A 19,840-nucleotide genomic window follows, 5' to 3' on the forward strand; every position below is an offset into this window, starting at 1 on the left:
ACTCAAAGATGCAGAAAAATCACAATTAGCCTCAGCAGCAGCACACGCAAAAGAGATAAAGTTATAAAGTAAGATGCTCCTAAGAAAACAATATAATAAGTTTGATATTATATCACTATGTAGCCTAAGTAAGCCACAAGAATGCGAGGAAAAAGTAACCACAAAGTCGGGAAGTTATAAACAGTTATAAAACTCGATAAATGGAATTTTTTCAAAATTACCAACAAAGAGAAAAATTAGGGCGTGGGAATCGGTTGGGTTCCCACGCCCTGGTTGGATCCCGACATATCCAAACCGCACGGCATTTAAACACTGAATCTTCAGAAAATATTTAAGCCAAAGTAAAGGGGAGGACATTATCACACGAGTGAATATAGAAGTTCACACTCGCAAACGCCATATCCAGTACCCATCTCTTTAAATATTATCTATGTACAACTGCGCGGCTATGGCGCTGCAAAATGCGTTTCTTAAACAGCGCGGCTATAAATGAGTGACAAAAGGCACGAAAGCTTAAAGTAAATCTAGACCTCATATTTAACCAAGTAGCCTACCTCGTACTTAACCATGTAATCTAATGCCATGCTAAGTGCTTATTAATTTTCGCTTATTCGTAGTATCGTATTAACCTATTAAAATTAGCCAGTAGGTTACTAGTGTATTCATATAATACAATCTCTTACGTGCCAAACAAGATCTTACATGTTGTCGTGTACCAGTATATATACTAGGTAATCCAATATAATGTTTTGTTATTGATCCGTTATAAAGTATTTCTGATTCTTCCTAAGAATTTCTATTCCAGGAATTGGCGTGACCTAATAAAAGTTAACCTTCACAAATGTACAATCAAGCCCATATACAACCAAGCAGCATCTATCATCACCATTCGTCCACCACCCAAGAGTACTCACCACAAACAAGACCTAAGATGAAGCCCACAGTTACCACAACCTGTTGACAGGTAACCCCATCGATAAATCCCAGCGACCGGCATGTCCTAAAACCGCGTAGCAATTGTAAAAATAACCATCTCGAAAAACCCCATCGACAGGAATATCGTAAAACTGCATAGCCACTATCTTCGATAAACCCGAACGATCGGCATGTCGTAAAACTGCATGACTATTTTTGAAATGACTACCTTAAGAACCCCACCAGCTGGCATATCGTAAAACTACAGAAATCTCCCAAAGTAATTTTGAAAACCCTAACTACCGGCATGTCGTACAAATGCATGACCATTGTCAAGTGACCATCTTCAGAACCCAAACTATTAATAAAGTAACCTCAGTGAATAACCACTTGAAAACTATAATTACTCTAGTCCTAAATAAGAGGCAATTTGCCAAAACAGAAATATTAAGTTTTGGGCAAAATTAAAAAAAAATAGTGTTACTTTCGTGATTATGAAACCAAAAACTTATCCATTGCCAAGGATGTGCAGAATCCCACACACACAATTTTTAGGGGAAACATAAACTTTAAATAAGATTTAATTCCAAAAAATAAAGTGCGCCAAAGGAAACTCAAGAAGAACCCAAACTTATGAAAAATAAACACACTCAGACACGAACCAAGTGAAAGCCAACGTCACCCATAGAGGAAAGAAGAATACAGGTGTCTTTGCCAACTTTAAGTGAAATACCTTACCCAAGTGTAGTGAATATCCTAATTGACTATTAGACTATTGTCCAATAGCAGTATGCCTCAGCGTACGATTTGAACTATTAGAACCACCATTAAGTTAATGCTTCAAGATAAAAAAAAAATGTATTAACAATTTTCCGAATGACTATTATCAAGACAGAAATACAATTATCCAGTAAAATAAATACATTTGTTAATGCTATAGAGACGCTTAGAATGGTGAAATAGATGTGAAATTACATGTATCAACGAACAAATTAAGAAATAATCTCAGTGTTGAGACATAAGAGATATGTTTAAAGGTTTATGTTAAAATTTATTATAATGTATACTAAGTGCAACCTTATATATTTTATGTTTATTTAGACGAGTTTAGAGTTTAGAAAATACTGGCATATCAAATAAGTTTAGTTTTAGGTAAATGTATCATTTTAGTATTATTTTAATCAATTGAGCATATTTTTCAATCATGTAGAACTATCATATGCCATATATTCAGTGTCAGGTGAAGGTATATTTTTTGTATTAAGTGAAAGGAGAGAATAATCAAAATGTAACAATAGAAAAACTTTAGTTCGGAGAAGGAACCTTAAGTAATGCAATGCAAATTAAGTATAACAAAGCAATCAGGAATGTATAATTATATACATATATTAGTTGTATCAAAAGTCAGTCAAATTTGTAAAAAAAACGAAGCGTAGTAAGATAACAAAAAATACAAAAAGGACCAATCAGGGGAACAATGATGGGGACATCACTGAATGATGGGAAGGGTAATATGTAGTGTAATATGTCGCACCGTTTTTACATTATATTCTCCTTGGCCAAAGAAATTACGGTTTTAAACTGAAGACTGGTTAAACAATAAAGGTTTTTTAGCCTATTTGTCACCCCCTCAAAACATCTTACCGTTACATAGAAAAAATGAGATCTTCTCGGCCAAGGCAACAATACTTGATTTTTTAAAGCCTATAAAAAATTGCTCTGCTTCAGTGCTCTGTTAGTGCCTCAAATATATATTCGCATAAGCATTAGGGTCAACTTTCCTCAAGGAATTACGACTTTAAGACTTAGTCTGTTCAGAAGAGAAGTTTATTGACTCTCCTTTTGGTTCGGTTTTAAGGCAAATAACTTTTTCAACGATTATGGTTCTCTTTTCCAGAAAAGGCTTCTCTAGTTTTTCTCTAAAAAAAACTTATAATCCCAGTTTTCAGGGGCCCGTTCCCCCAATTTACTATTTGGTGGCAGAGGGCTCCTTTACCTCATCTGACAAATAAGTTTTAAGGCGTAAAAAAGAAATTATTTGGTCAAAATTGGGGGGAATGAATATTCTATTTACTCTGGGTCACTAATTTGAGTCACCTTAATAAAAGGACTTAGAGTTAAGTTTCAGACTACACCATAAAATAGGCTTATTGCCATTTCTAGGGATTATTCCTGGTTTTGTTTCTAAGCTAGGTTTCCAATTGGCCAGGGACTCAAAACTCTGAAACAAATTATCAAAATTTTAAATCTTAGTTTTTGGCTCTCTAATACCCTTTTTCCTCATAACAAACTGTTATTTCCTTTAGCTTAAGCACCGATCTTCAAATGTATAGATTCAGCGGGAAAACCCTTTCTTTTGAAAAATTTCAGTTCCACTTTCAATGAGCCTATACATAAAAAAAGACCCTTCACCATAAAACGAGTTTTTTGTGCATTAAGATCTTTCTGGTCCTAGGACTTCATAGTTTTGTCCTGAAATTTATAAAACCTTAACAAAACCGAAAAAAGCAGAAGACACGTTCGCTGTGAAGGTGCACGGACTTAATAAGAATTAAACGATTAAAGTTAACGATGTTTTATATCTTTTCGATCAAATATTTTTGGATCACAAACCATAGGTAAAGAACGACCTAAAAAACTAAATTCTATTTAGACAGTATTTTTGCAATTAATGCACCAAACAAGTATACAATTTATTAATTTCAAGGTTACACATCAAAAGCAATTAGCAAATAATTGTATTGGTTTAAACGTATAATAATAAGTTGCACTCCCAAAAAGGGGTGGGATCTTAATGACAGATTTGCAATGAAATCCAAAACATAAAAAACCTTAAAGTAGTTCTGTAATAAGAAGATTTGTTATTTTTACGAAAAAGCCCCTGGGATTATCAACCTGAAATTGAAGCCATAGATATTTAAAATATTTAGAAACAGCAGAAACAAGATTTGTATTTCCAAATTCTACATTTATTGGATATTGGGCAATTATGTTTTAGGCTAAACACCATGAAGATCTTCGAATGCCATATGTGTTATGCTTACTACAGTCAAGAGCAAGACACAATATAAGCTATACTTCAGTTAAGCATAACAAATTAACATTTACTGGCATCTGTTAAGCAGGCTCTCTGGAAAATCAGGTGAGAATAATACTATCTCATAAAGGATTTTATGCATATGAAATAAAAGTCTGTGTCATAAATACAACTGAAGTTGAAAATAAGCACAAAAATATATTCTAGGAATGCATAAATAAGATTTCTCCATGATTTAACACAAAGTATTGGGATAGCTTATCAAATCTCACTTTAAAATATTACAAACCTTTCCGAAAGAGATTGGTGTAGTGCGCTGCTGGGTTCAAACTAAAAAACCAAAATTGCTAATTTTCTTACCAAATCAAAATATGTTTCAGACGACCAGCAAAAAAACATCACTATGTGTGTTAAACAGATTCACTTATGTTTGTAAAAATAATTCGTTTCTGTACATTAAATGAGACTGAACTTTATGTCCTTTAGTAAATTTAACATTAAAAAGCAGGCAGTCATATAAAACAAAACATAAAAGCAACATTGAAAATACATAAAATAAGTTTGACAAAGACAACTGATTGAAACAAAAATGTAAGGACAGGGTGTCTCAAAAAAATGTACTCACGCTTAGAATAACGAGAAATCCTTTATTTATGAATATAAAGCAAAATGGAATAGCTTCGAATATAGAAGACAAATATGATTAAGGAATCATGTTCATTAATCGTTACTAATATGCTGTCTTATTTGTGTTGTAGGTGTGAGGTGTGAACCCCAGAATGGCAGGAAATCAACTTAGCTTTAAAGAGAGGAAGTTTGTCCTGAAATGTTATTGGTAGACCGACAACACCATTGAAGTGCAAAGACAATTCAGAACGGAATCCTCAAGATCGCCACCAACGCGCCGGACTATTGCTCACATCAAAGAGAAATTTGAAGCAGAGGGAACCGTTCAGAACGTCAACAAGAACCGTTCTGGACGACCGCGGACATCCACAAGCCCAGGAAAAGAACAGAAGGTGCAGGAAACGCTTTTACAATCACCACAGAAATCACTTAGACAAACTACTTGGGAAACAAACATCTCAAAAGATAGCGTCCATCGTATCATGAAGCATCTGCACTGGAAATACTACATTCCAATACCAATTCATGCCCTAAATGAAGACGATCCTGACCGGCGAGTTGAATTCTGTGAATGGTACCTAGCAAAATGTGCAGAAGATGCAGGGTTTCCACACAAAATTGTTTGGAGCGATGAGGCAAATTTTAAATTAAATGGCACCATTAATCGCCATAATTGCACGTACTGGGCTCCTGTAAATCCTCAAGCAACACTTGAACACCATGTCAACTTGCCAGGAGTCACAGTGTGGTGTGGTATATATGCACTGGGAATCATAGGGCCATTTTTTATGAACAGAACCGTCACTGGTGAGAGCTACCTTAACTTTCTTCAGGAGTTTATTGGTCCACAAATTCTGAGATGTTTGGTGATGACGGCGAAATTTACTTTCAGCAAAATGGTGTACCTCCCCACTACCATCGCGATGTACGAGCTCACCTCGATGCAGCTTTTCCAGACACATGGATTGGCGGAAGAGGTGCCATTGAATATCGTGCACGTTCCCCGGACCTCACGCCCTTGGACGTTTTTTGTGGGGATATCTCAAAGACAAAGTTTATCGCACCAAGCCAAGAACAATTGAAGCTTTGAAAATGGGAATTGAAAGACAATGTCGCGATATTCCTAATGACCTGTTTCGTGATGTTTGTGAATCCCTTGGTGTGCGTTATCAGCGTTGGCTGGACAATACTGGTCATCAATTCGAACATTTGCGAACATAATTTCTTAATCGCATTTGTCTTCTATATTCGAACCTATTCCATTTCACTGTTTGTTAATAAATAAAGGATTTCTCGTTAGTCTAAGTATGAGTACATTTTTTTGAGACACCCTGGAAAAACAACATCTGACACCTGAATAAAAGTTTAGCAGAAAAAGCCGAAATGAAGATAGCTAACAGAAAATAGTTTGTCCTCGTCCAGTCTTGGACATTGTATCTGATTAAACTGCCAATGCCGTATGTTCAAATGGTAGATTTTAAAGGAAAAGCCACTTCAAATGTGCAATTTCTTGTCTAATTTTTCATATGCTAAGCCAAAAAATTTCTTCAGTGTCTTCAGTTCTTCAGTATGAATTCTTTCATGTTCAGATAGGGTCGATTTGCAACCGAAAGTTTTATTGCATACGTCACATTTGAAAGGTTTTGCAGTATGAATGTTTTGATGACGATAAAGGTGGGATACTTGGGTGAATGTTTTCCCACAAATGTCACATTTAAAAGGTTTTTCTCCAGTATGACTTCTTCGATGATCAGATAGGCTCGATTTTTGAGAGAATGTTTTCTCACACATATCACATTTAAAAGATTTTTCTCCATTATGAGCTCTTTGATGACGAATTAAATTGGAATTTGTAGAAAAACATTTCCTGCACAAATCACATTCGAAAGGTTTTTTTACAGTGTGGGTTCTTGGATTATCTGCAAGGGGAAAACAAAAATAATATTAAGTTCACTCAAAACAAATTACTTTTTATCGGACACTAAATTCAGCTTTTAACACTTTTAACAATAGTTAGTCACTAACCTTAAGTGAGCCAATTTGAGGTATTATTCTTGTGATTCAACAAGTCCTTTATTTCCTTTTTTCCTAAATAAAGAACAAAACCATCTTTTTTTGCAAATTAATTAAAAGAACTTTCCGAAAAATATGCTTTTCAAAGAAAAATAAAGGTAATTTTAAACTTAATCTCAGCAGATAAAAATACATGTTAAAATTCAAACTCAAAACGACCAGAAATTACTATTAAAGCATAAATGAAACCCAAAACGAACAGAAATTCAAAAAAAAATCATAGCAAAAAACGTACAACAAGTAATAATATAAATGAATAAATAGATCCTAAAGCGAGTAATGTTTAGATTGGATATGAAAATAAAACTTAAAACGAAAAAGAATATTTTGCTATTGAATTATAAATGAAACTTAAAACAAACAGAAATTAAATAAACAATCAATGCAAACGAACGTAAAATAGATTTTAATATAAATTAATAAGGAATCTTAAAACGAGTGAAACTTAAATTGAATATGCAAATCAAGCTTGAAACGAACACAATCACTACAAACAAAAGTATATATATCGCATTGTGACGACACTTTTTAGACAAACTCATATTTACATAAGCTCAACGAATAAGCCAAAGTATGGAAATGCATCTTTTGACCAAACCCAAAATGTAAGAGAATACTTACACAAGATAAGTGTATCAACAGAGGCCAAATTTGGTTCTGGTGTGAGAAAGAATTATTTTATCGAATTTCTGTAAATAACAAAAACCCTAAATTGTATAATCTAAGGTAACAAAAAAATCATTCTTAGTTAATAGAGCACATCCCACTGGGCCTCGCAAATTAACTTTCCTTTCTGTCACAATAATTTATGTGGCCAAAAAAATCAAAGCAACTACCTTTATTTTAAGTTTAGATTCATTGACCGTCCAAAATCATAAGACTTGCAAACCAATATTATTATGTACAAAAAGGTAGAATTACGCCATAACATGTTTAGTTAAACGTCAGAAGTAAAAAGGAATTTACTATTTTAAGGGAATGGCTATGATTGGTCAAATATTAAAGAAGGGGCAAAACAAAAAAGTATTCTCGAGCGAATGATAGTTAATAACGAAAAGCAAGGCTAACCAGATGAAACAGAGACTTTAACAAAAATTAAAGGTAGTCTTAGCTTCTGGAACAAGGAACTGAGTAAGCGTATTTCTCTTTATGTAGGATAAAAAGCTACCCCTAGTCTGTCTAAATTTTCTTTGAATTCAATACTAAGATAAAGTGGTGAACCTCTGAAACATTTCTGTTGGTTGGTCCAACCCAAAGGATCCTATTTGAATTAAGTTAACAATTACATCGTTTGAACCCCTTTGGCCCCAAACTAGTTACGGAGATAAATTCCATTTCCAATTGATTTATAAAGGGTTTGAGCCTTACTGATAGTTTGAGGTGACCCTGACATCCTTTGTGATTAATTAAGATATACGTGATCTAATTAAAATTGATTAAATTATAACAAAAGGGCGGAGAGTACCCGTGTAAATAACTTAATATTATTCTTAGATTTTCATTCTATTTTGGTGATTGGTTTTATAGTCCCGTCTGTATATTTCACTTTGTTAAGGCTCGGTCTATCTAAATAAAGAACAATTTCATTAAAGAATAAAATAACTTAAGATTAATTAAAGATAAGAGCTCAATGAGGTTCTTCCCAGAAACATAAACTTTGTGGAATAAACTTGGAATAACCTAAAGTTTAGGTGGGAAACCCTAAAACAAAGAGTAAAAAGCTATAAAAGCTTTTGTGCGTTCCCGTTTTCCAGCCTAGTGTGTCTTTAAACTTAAGCTTAGTATTTATAAAAATATCTCACACCCAGAAATTGGAATTCCTTAGACCCCAGTTTTGCGTAACCCTACTTCGATCTTTCCAACCCTATACGGCAGATCGAACCAAGAGAGGAGAGCCCTATATTTTATTTGCCCGTTACCGATCTAATCCTTTCCTGGCTGTAGATACAAATGGTGGCTTTGATGTAATATAGATGGACTAAGGAGAGGGTGGTAATATCAGACAAGTCGAGAGTGTAAGATCTTTTCAAGTCGAGGGAGCTTCAATCCAAGAACCTTTCCAAATAAAGTTTAAGGTTTTCTTGAAATCCAAAGAACACTAATTCCTTCTACAAGAAATAATTGTAAGATACTTTGTTTTAGAGTTACTAAGAAAGTTGTAAACAATTTATTTAAGTATTTCAGGTTTGCCCACCTTTCAAACCTCTTTGATTTATCTTCTCGAAGTACCTTAACGAATCAAATAAAACTCGTAACTTTGTTGCTTCCATTCCAAACCAAATTAACAAAGTTTATCTAATTTGATAGTTTAGACCTAAAGACTCAAACACCATAGACTCAAGCCTTAACTAGTTAGCCAAGTGCAATTTATTCAGTTAGAATTTCCGTAGCTCTAAAACTAAGATAATCCCTTTTTTCCATGAATCACATGTGGACAATAGAAGAACAACACACCCACACAATAAAACATCATTCAAACTTAAAGAGAGCAATTGGAAGGACTACAATTATTATTACAATATTTTCTTCACTTGTATTAAATTTATCAATAATGTTTAGTTGTCACTGAATTTTGAGTACCGATTCAAACTAACTTGCCTCAGTTTATCACGCTACCAATTGAGTGATTGTTACTTTAAGATCTCTGGAAAGAAATATTTATAATTAGAATTTAAAACACTCAGAAGAAACTTTTAGAAGGACAGGTTAAACAGAGCCTGCTTAGAGCAACAATCAGACTGAATTTCTAATCCTAAAAGCAGGACAATCTTACACTGGCTCTGGGGATCTAAATGAAAAAATTGTCCAACATACCTTTAATCAAGGGCTCAACCCAAAACTGTATCAATTGCTAATATCTAAAAACATCGAAACATAGAAACAAGCCATTCAAGAAATTGAACGTGCGGTGGAAGTTGACAACATTGTGTTACAACACAAAAAATTGTCAATAAATAATGTTTAGGAACCAACTCCCCGATCATCAAGAGAAGCGTCCCTAAGATTTTATTTCGAGAGATAAATCCCCAAGACCAAACCAAAATAGATCTCAGGCATCAACAAGACAGAGAGCGGTACGCTTCGTGCATACCAACCGGACAAAGTATGTAAACGGATCAGCCTAAATGGTGTTACGCATGTAACCGCTTAGGCCATATCGCAAGAAAATGCCGTTAAAAAAACAATTACGACACAAACCCCCCTAATTATAGTAACCGTTTGTCCATGAGTATAAACAATAATGGCAACGACGTAGGAAGTTATAGAGGATTATCCCATAACTCTTACCAACCCTCTAGTATACCAAATCCCACTCTCTAGAACAAAGTAATTACCGTAATCCTAACCAAAATATCCGGCGCGGCGCATATCACTAAAGCACAAGGACAGTTTAACCTACAAGATTTAATAGGGATGCAACAAATAATAAAGAAAATTTCCTCCTCTCAGTAAAAAATGAAAAAGCAACTTGAACCGTCAGAACAAGCAACCCCAACTCGCACAACAATAAGGTAGCAATCATGGCAGTTCAATGTCATCAGTTAGCCAGGGGAGCGTCCACAGTGCCGCTTTCGCAAGTACCCACATATCAAATTAACCCAAAAGGAAATGGATCAAGCCAACAAAAAGAATTGAGAAGGCCTTTGGCGGCAAAACTTTTTAAAGGTCCCACCCATTAATAGTACCGTCTTTAAGGGATCATAATAAAATATTACCTACATTCAATGGTTTTAGTGTCGCGAATATTCATTTCAGTGCACTTGTGGATTCCGGTGCAACGGTAAATACAATAAACTCAAATGTGTTCAATAAACTACCGGCATCAATTAAGCGATACCAGAATCATGCCATTTCCAATTTAACTAGTATAACAGGGCATAATTTAGAGGTAAAAGGCTCCATTCGCCTAGATGTGAGAATACACAATATAAATTTTCCAACTAACTTCATAATATGCAAAAATTTCCCCCGTGAACACAATAATCGGGGTTAATTTTTCAAAATCCAGTACGGTGCTATTGGATACAACCAACGATAGATTAATCTATCCAACCGATCTTTATCCCCCACGGGCGGAGAATCAGGACGCAACAGTGAATAGAGTAAAGGCTTTTGTACCTCATTTCTCGTCTTACAAGAGAGTAATCGACAAGTTGATTGAATCCATAAAAGCAAAGTAGGAGAAATACAATAATATAGACACAAAGAAATTCAGAAAATATCTGAATTATGGAAGAAGGTGATAAATCTTAACGTGATTCATTCGCGACCGAAGCTATTTGCAGAGGACTTGCCGCAACAAAGCGTCTGTCTAAATTCAATTGAAGACAATAGGAAGGAGAAATATTACAGATTTGCCATGTGCAAAACAAAAATTCCCCAACGATATTGCAAAAAATCCGAATTTTGCAAATGATCAAACCGTTGAACAACAAATCTGAAATACGTTTGCGTCTCCGTGGGAAGGAGTTTCTGAGGATCTATTAAGCAAAGAACAGATCGTATACTCTGAAAAAGGAGAGAGTTTTATTTGGGTATCAAAAACGCACGAAAATGACACAATTACTATAAAAGAGAACATGTCTCGTTCACATACTAGTCATATCCGAACGCGAATTAAATCAATGGATATATTGAAAAATAAATTTACTTAATAATATTAATGCTTCAAATGAAAGATAATTCCCTAACCAAAACTCAATTTTTGAAAATGTTTTAACCTGGATTACAACAATGATGCAACAATGATACAAAAAGTGTGTGAACTGTTGTGGAAATTTAAGGATGTATTTTCTATATCTGAAGAAGATATTGGTTTAATACCATTCTACGTAAATTCTATCCAAACTACAGGACTACCTATCGCGAAACAACCTTATCGTATACCTTACAAGCACAAAAATTGGTTAATTAAGAAAATCCTTGAATTGGAAAGGAATAATATTATACGCCTTAACGTAAGCCCCTACTCTGCCCCTGTGATCTTAGTTTCTAAGAAAAATAATAATCTTAAACTCATTGTGGATTACAGGACTTTGAACATGCAAGTGGTTAGTAATAAATTTCGTCTACCTAGAATAGATGAAATCCTTTACTTCTTCTCAAATAAATAAAGTTTTTACCTCCATGGACCTTACGCAAGGATATCACCAAGTAGAGACAGCAGATAGTGACGTTTATAAAACTACATTTTCCACGACAGAATGTGGCCCCTATGAATATTTAAGAGTACCCTTTTGACATACAACAAGTTCAACTGCGTTATGTTGGCCCATTTTACAATTATTACGAGGGCTAAACAAAATCATTTCATTTCGTGGATGATGTAATATGCGTAGGAGAAAACACGAAAGAATGTTTTGCCACTTTAGCTAAAGTTTTTGAAAAATTCAGCGAAGGTAATTTGAAATGCCGGCCTGAGAAAGTAAACTCATTTCAACCGAAAATTAAATTCTTGGGAGCAGTAGTTACCCAAGGTCAAATATCCCCAGACCCCGAGAAAATCAAATGTGTTTAAAATCTGAAGCCCCAACGAACCATAAAAACAATTACGAGGAATCCTTTGTCTGAAAGGTTATTTCTAAAAATGTATATTTAATTATGCTCAAATTGCAAAACCCCTGATAGAATAAACTAGATGTTTTGGGGCAAAACCCCGAAACATCACCTCGTCCCAGGAAGCCCAAACTTTCTTGGATTGTCTTAAAAAGGCACTCAACTCTGAACCGATACTGTCGTTGTCCAATTTCAAGTACGGACAATTTGTAGTCACAACGGACGCCTCATCTAAGGGAATGAGATCAATCCAATCCCAAATAATAAACGGTAGAGAGAAATTTTTATGTTACTCAAGTCGAACCTAAACAAAGGTTGCGAGTAGTTACTTTGCCACCCAATTAGAGCTACTATCCGTAATCCACCATTTGGATAAGGTTAAGCACTATTTAGTTGGCCGAAAATTCAAACTATATTCGGTCCATAAAAGCTTGCAACATCTACACACATTCAAAAACATTGGATTATTCCCAGAAAAAAAGACCAAAAAGTATTCTACTGACAAACCGTTCTTCAATCATAGCCTTAAAAATTAATTCTGGAAAAAATTAAATGCCTTAACGAAGCAAAAATTTTAGAGGCAAACAAATCAAGGACAAATTTAAACAAGCAACTTCGTAAGGCTGCATCAAATTTCTACAAAAAAAATCACTTATAAACTACTAATCCCAAAAAATGGTATGAGGGAATAAAACTTATTTGTGGAGAAGAACCTAAAAAGCTAAACTTTAACTTAAACGAGCCTCTTATAAAAACCGCAACCGACCTAAACCGACATCTTGGTTCGATTTCCCAACATTTCCTACCCTTCAATCCAGAAAGAATTTCCTCCCAAACTAATGAAGATAATAAACCAATAATCATAAAATCTGACATTACATATAAATCCAAGTACTAAAAAGAACCAGTATCTGCCCCCTAGATATTCCGATTGTGCTCGTAAAGGCTTTCGCCGATAAAAACTTAGAGCCAATGGTAGATATTTTCAACAAGATTACAAAAACAGGCGAATTCCCGACTCTTTGGAAACAAGGTTACGTAACTCCAGTTCCTTAAAAAGATGCCGTTGTCGATTTCGATAAAGTTAGACCAATAACACTAACATCAATTTTTTCAAAGCTGTATGAATCATTTTTATTTGACTTGCTCAAGGTTGCAATTCGATAATTTGAAAACGTCACAAAAGTGTCAGCGTCCCATTATCTAGTACATATGTATGACACAATAATGAAAAACCTAGAGATACCAAATACCTGGGCTATAAAATCTCAGTTGGCCTACAAAAAAGCTTTAGATTATGTCGACCATAATGTTTTAGTTGATCAACTTTCTCATGAATTCCAAATCGACCCCTTTTGGGTTAAAATTATCTCATCATTTTGAAGTAACGATCTCAAGTGGTCAAATAAATGAATACTTATTCTAAACCTCTAACAGTCTATAACGGAATACCCCAAGGTGCTATAACTGGACCCATCTTGTTCAGGGTAATGGTAAATAATTTGACAGAGGATATCCCCTTACGATGGAAATTTGTGGATGATATGACTCTTCTAGAGGTCACCGGGAAAAATATAAAAAATAGACAACTTGAAATCCTTGAAGATGTTGCCACAGAAGCCCTCAAAAATAAAATGCATGTAAACCCATTGAAATCTGCAATACTAAAAATCAATTTCCTAAACACAACCCCCTCATTTATATCTATTTTTCCAAGTAAAATTATGACACAAAAAATAAAACTTCTAAGAGTAACTATACCTTCTGACCTAAGAGGGGAGCCCATATTTCAACTATAACGAAGCAATCTATAACAAACTATAACAAATCAATGCAATGAACCATAAACGAAAACATAAGCAAAAGAAAAATAAACTTAAGATTAGAATAGAAGAAAGCACGATTAAACACGGTCCCTTAGCATGTTAACGAATTACATGATGAATCAAAAGTACTCAGAAGGGAAATAGATGTTTTTTTTTACGATTTCAACGAAAAAATTCTTTGTAGGATTGTAACCCATGAAACATATAGAACTCAAACTTCAATAATCCCCATGCTGCCTCAAAACTTAGATATACCTGATTTCGAATTTTTTCGTATGAACACAGGCGGACACTTAGGAATAACCAAAAACTTTTCAAAAATTAAAACAATACTTTTTCGTCCCGTCGGCCTTGACAAAACATATGGATTTTGTAAATAGATGCGAATAATGCAACCTGAGAAAAAATCCCTAAGCTTACCCTAACCCCCCAATGGGAAGAACCCCAGTAGCAAAATCCCCGTTCGACAATATCTCCTTTGTTTTACATCGAATAAATGGAGGCCTGCCTGTTTCAAACAGAGGTCATACTTGTGTCTTCTCTGTTACAGACCATTTTTCAGGATTTACCTTCGCAAAAACATTTATAAATCACGGCACATACGCCATAAGCAAGGCTTTGGCAAAATTGTTTTTGAGTTTCGGTATACCAAATACGGTAATAAGCGATAACGGGAGCAACTGTACTTCGAAAGTAACTAGGGAATTAATGAGTTTCCTTAACACAGAGAAATTTCTAACTTCTCCTTATCACCCACAAGACAACGGAAAAATAGAGAACTGGCATAAAATGTATTCAAATATCTTGAGTATCTAAAACGAAAGACAATAGAAATAACTGGGAACAATTCCTACCATATTTAACGAAAGTAATCAATAATACCTATTCAGAGGTAACTAAAGAAAGTCCTTTTTATATATTATTTTGCCATGATTTCAAAATACCTTCCGAAGATATTATTGAATCAAGGCAGCATTACAATAGCACGGTAGATTAAAAACAGAAGTTCATCAGAAGAATAAGACAAACTTACAAAATAGTAAGGCAAGAATTAGAAAAATTCAAAATAAATCAAGAAATAAAAAATATACCAAATGTTATGGGAAAAATGGATTTCAAAATAGGAGATTGCGTTGATCTAAGGAATGAAACAAAATCCGAAGGCAAGAAACTCTCCAATAGACATTCCGGTCCCATTAGAACAATCAAAAAGTGCAATATGATTTTAAGAATAAATTCGCAAGCCCCAACACTGGGAGAACCTATAAGGCCCATGTCATTCGAATAAAGAGGGCTAATTTTCCAGAAAGGTGGGTGTCGCAACCCACACCAACCGATTCACTAGACATGGAAAACAATCCACCTCGATCAAGGTTTGGCGAATTGAAACCATTGAATTTCAAACAGGGCTAGTTCGAAAATGGTAGTGACGAAACAAATTTCAATGAGTTCTCAACGATGAAAAATTTATTTGTTCTCTCAATAAAATAAATTTATCTTAGTTCTAAACGCAGATCCAAAATACCAACAAGAACGCAATTACCAAAGAAACCGAAAGACTCGTCCTCAGAAAGCTATGAAGAATTACATTACACGCTTTCCCCCAAAATCCAATTTTTCCCAGACAGAATTTCCACCCCTCGTTCCACAAAAAGATTTCCAAACGACATGATTTCAACAACAACCCCAATAAAAAGACCCTTATCATTACAGGATGAATTGAATAGAGCCATTGAGACTCCAAGGAACATGGCCAAGAACGCTCCCCCGATGCACCCAAACAAGAAGAGCTTGCGATAGGCCATTGACATAATAAACTTCCCTATAGAAACAAGGCTCTGCCTTGAAATCTGCCTAGAAACTCCCGAAGATACCCATCAAGGACAGAACCACAATATAACCATTTCTAAAGTAAAGCCCAAGGAATGGTCTTCATGGAGAAAAACTATGATGCAGAAAATGCCTCATCTCCCTGAAGACATGACATTCAAACAATGGGGGACATCCCAAGAAAATGTTCGACTCTTCTCAAAGTTCTCACAAATTTTTTAACTCCCCTGAATCGAGAGTTCAACAAAAAGAAGGTAGAAATAAGCCTTCTACCTCCAGGGGAGAGGAAATCTATGAAGGACAGGCAAGTTCCACGCCAAAATCACAAGAGTTCTATTCTAAAGACCCTAAATTTGAATTATCGGAAACTAGTTGAACAGATTCTGACCTTAAATCAGACCAAGAAGAACTCAACGGTGCAGGGAAATCAGAACTAATCTCAGCAGCAGCACACGCAAAAGAGAGAAAGTTATAAAGTAAGAAGTTCCTAAGAAAAAAATATAATAAGTTAGATCTTATATCACTAGCGAGCCTAAGTAGACCACAAGAAAGCGAGGTAAAAGTAACCACAAAGTCAGAGGACCACTTAAAAAACTCAACAAATGGAGTTGTTCAAAATTGGAGATTTCTTATATCGGTGTATGACAAGTAAGGATTTAAATGCTCACCAACCGCAATGACTGATTCAAAAACAGTTAAATTAAATCAAAGCGAAAATTAACTCTTAGAGGAAGGGGAGTTTTTGTGAAATATGCTTCAGTTTGTATGATGTATGTTTGAAACAATTTCGCTTCCTGATGGAGTAAGGTATCATATTAACTCATATAGTATACGGTGAAAAATTTATCCACGCTACTACAATATTCTTGGACCATATTCAATATTTCATAGTCTTTCCAAATTCTTGGATACTCCCTTCAATTGATTATTTGTTTTGTGTTCGATCTAGGGAAGTATTAGGCGCTTGCTTTCGCTTTTAGTGTAATTAAGCACGGTGAAAGATTATCAGACCACACTTCAATGAGGCAAAGTTCGGAATGATGTTAATCAACCCATCGTGCGAAATCATGTTAAACTAGAGGAATAATAAACTTTGCTAATTTTTGATGAGTTTGATTAACAAAAGTTAAACTGGATTATTAGCAAACCTTGTTATTTATTGGAAATTTGTCAAAATATAATAGTGGTTTTTGAAAAAAAGATATTTTTTCTTTTTGGTAAGCATTTGATAAATTTGGACGTTCAGTTACAAATTTGAATAATTTCTTAATAACACGCGAAAATGTTAATATAGTTTTGTTGTCTATTAATGTAAAAGTTAATTTTATGGACCAAAAGGATGCATATAACAATGTTCACGGCAATTTTCGCTGTTTACACGACAGCCCAAGATATCGTAAAGAACTTTTCTGTTCTAACCCAAGATATTATAGGAATCATATTTAAGCACAAGAACTCGCCCAAAGCTACCTATAAAGCTTGAAAGGAAATTTCAAGCTGAACAAAACCCAAAAGACGATCATGATGCTGCAATTCGATTGGATTCCTACACCCTGGTTGGATGCCCACATATCCAAATCCCACGGTATTTAAACACTGAATCTTTAGAAAATATTTAAGCAAAAGCAAAGGGGAGGTCATTATCACACGAGTGAATATAGAGGTCCTCACTCGCACATGCCATATCCAGTACCCATCTCTTTAAATATTGTCTATGTACAACTGCGCGGCTGAGGCGCTTCAAAATACGTTTCTTAAACAGTACGGCTGTACATGAGCGATAAAAGGCACGAAAACTTAAAGTAAATCTAGACCCCATACTTAACCGAGTAGCCTACCTCGTACTTAACCATGTAATATAATGTCATGCTAAATGCTTATTAGTTTTCGCTTATACGTAGTATTGTATTAACCTATTAAAATGATCCATTAGGTTACTAGTGTATTCATATAATACAATCTCTTACGTGCCAAAAAAGATCTTAAATGTTGTCGTGTACCAGTATATTTTCTAGGTAATCCAATATACTATTATGTTTTGTTATTTATCCATTATAAAGCATTTCTGATTCTTCATAGGAATTTCTAATCCGGGAATTGGCGTGACCTAATAGAAGTTAATCTTTACAAATGTACAATCCAGCCCGGATACAACCAAATAGCATCTATCATCACCATTCGTCAACCAACCAAGAGTACTCACCACAAACAAGACCCAAGATGAAAATGTCAAGATGAAGCCCACAGTTACCACACCTGTTGACATGTAACCCCATCAATAAACCCCAACGACCGGCATGTCGTAAAACCGCGTAACAATCGTAAAAATAACCATCTCGAAAAACCTCATCGACCGGCATGTCGAAAGACTGCGCAATCATTGTAAAAATTACTTTCTCGAAAAAATGCATCGACCGGCATGTCGTAAAAACTGCATGACTATTTTTGAAATGACTACCTTAAGAACCCCACCAACTGGCATATTGTAAAACTACAGGAATCTCCCAAAGTAATTTTGAAAACCTAAACGACCGGCATGTCGTACAACTGCATGACCATTGTCAAGTGACCATCTTCAGAACCCAAACCATTAATAAAGTAACCTCAGTGAATAACCGCTTGACAACTATAATTACTCTAGTCCTAAATCAGAGGTAATATGCCAAAACAGAAATATTAAGTTTTAGGCAAAATTAAAAAAAAATAGTGTTACTTCCCTGATGATGAAACATCAGGATGTGCAGAATCCCACACAGACAATTTTTAGGGGAAACATAAACTTTAAATAAGATTTAATTCCAAAAATTAAAGCGCACAAAAGGAAACTCAAGAATAACCCAAACCCATGAAAAATAAACACACTAAGACACGAACCAAGTGAATGCCAGCGTCACCCATAGAGGAAAGAAGAATACAGGTATCTTTACCAACTTTAAGTAAAATTCCTTACCCAAGTGTAGTGAATATCCTAATTGACTATTAGACTATTGTCCAATAGCAGTATTCCTCAACGTATGATGTTAACTATTACAAACAACGTTAAGTTCATACTTCAAGATAAAGAAAATGTATTAACAATTTTCCGAATGACAACTGTCTAGACAGAAATACAATTATCTAGTAGAATAAATGCATTTTGTTAGTGCAATAGAGACACTTAAAATGGTAAAATAGATGTGAAATTATATGTATCAACGAACAAATTAAGAAATAATCTTCATCAGTGTTGAGACATAAGAGACATGTTTAAAAGTTTATGTAAAAATTTATTATCATGTATACTAAGTTCAACCTTATATATGTAATGTTTATTTAGACGAGTTTAGAGTTTAGAAAATACTGGTATATCACATAAGTTTAGTATAAGGTGAAGGTATAATTTTAGTATTATTTTATTCATGTAGGCATATTTTTCAATCATGTACTACTATCAGATGCCATATATTCAGTGTCAGGTGAAGGTATATTTTTAGTATTAGGTGAAGGGAGAGAATAATCAAAATGTAACAATAGAAAAACTTTAGTCCGGAGAAGGAACCTTAAGTAATGCAATGCAAATTAAGTATAATAAAGTAATCAGGAATGTATAAATATATACCTATATTAGTTGTATCAAAAGTGAGTCAAATTTGTAAAAAAAAAAATGAAGCGTAGTAGGATCACAAAAGTACAGAAGGACCGATCAGGGGAACAATGATGGGGACATCACTGAAGGATGGGAAGGGTAATATGTAGCGTAGTCAGATAACAAAAATAAAAACCTTCTATCTTTTCTGGCTAAGAAAATATTCATGGCATTTCAAACAAACTTAATCACAGCTATTCCGATAAGCTGTTCAAAGCTATTCACAGCTAAACGAGATAATTAACGTGTAGGCCAGAAAATATTATATTGTTCATCTTGAACAATACCCTTTATGTTCATCTTGAACAATAACTTTTGTTCAAAAAAAAAACAACATCCTGTTACCGCGAT

The 19,840-nt window shown here is 34.6% G+C and overlaps 1 protein-coding gene across 5 annotated transcripts in view; it reads right to left on the bottom strand.

Annotated features, from left to right (window-relative positions):
• Positions 1-19,840, bottom strand: part of LOC148942348 (uncharacterized) — an 81,638-nt gene that overhangs the window by 21,926 nt on the left and 39,872 nt on the right. Inside the window, exon 5 of one of the 5 annotated variants that reach the window (XM_089103644.1) lies at positions 5,921-6,498. The exons of the other annotated variants lie outside the window; for them this stretch is intronic. Within the exon in view, the coding sequence (XP_088959770.1) occupies positions 6,074-6,498 (425 nt within the window). The 3' untranslated portion in view covers positions 5,921-6,073. Of the gene's footprint in view, positions 1-5,920; positions 6,499-19,840 lie in introns of those variants that run through there. 5 annotated transcript variants of the gene reach the window in all.

The sequence above is a fragment of the Artemia sp. Qi Xiang Cuo genome, chromosome 17 (genome assembly GCF_049724085.1).
Source record: "Artemia sp. Qi Xiang Cuo chromosome 17, ASM4972408v1, whole genome shotgun sequence".
Classification (NCBI taxonomy): Eukaryota; Metazoa; Arthropoda; class Branchiopoda; order Anostraca; family Artemiidae; genus Artemia; species Artemia sp. Qi Xiang Cuo.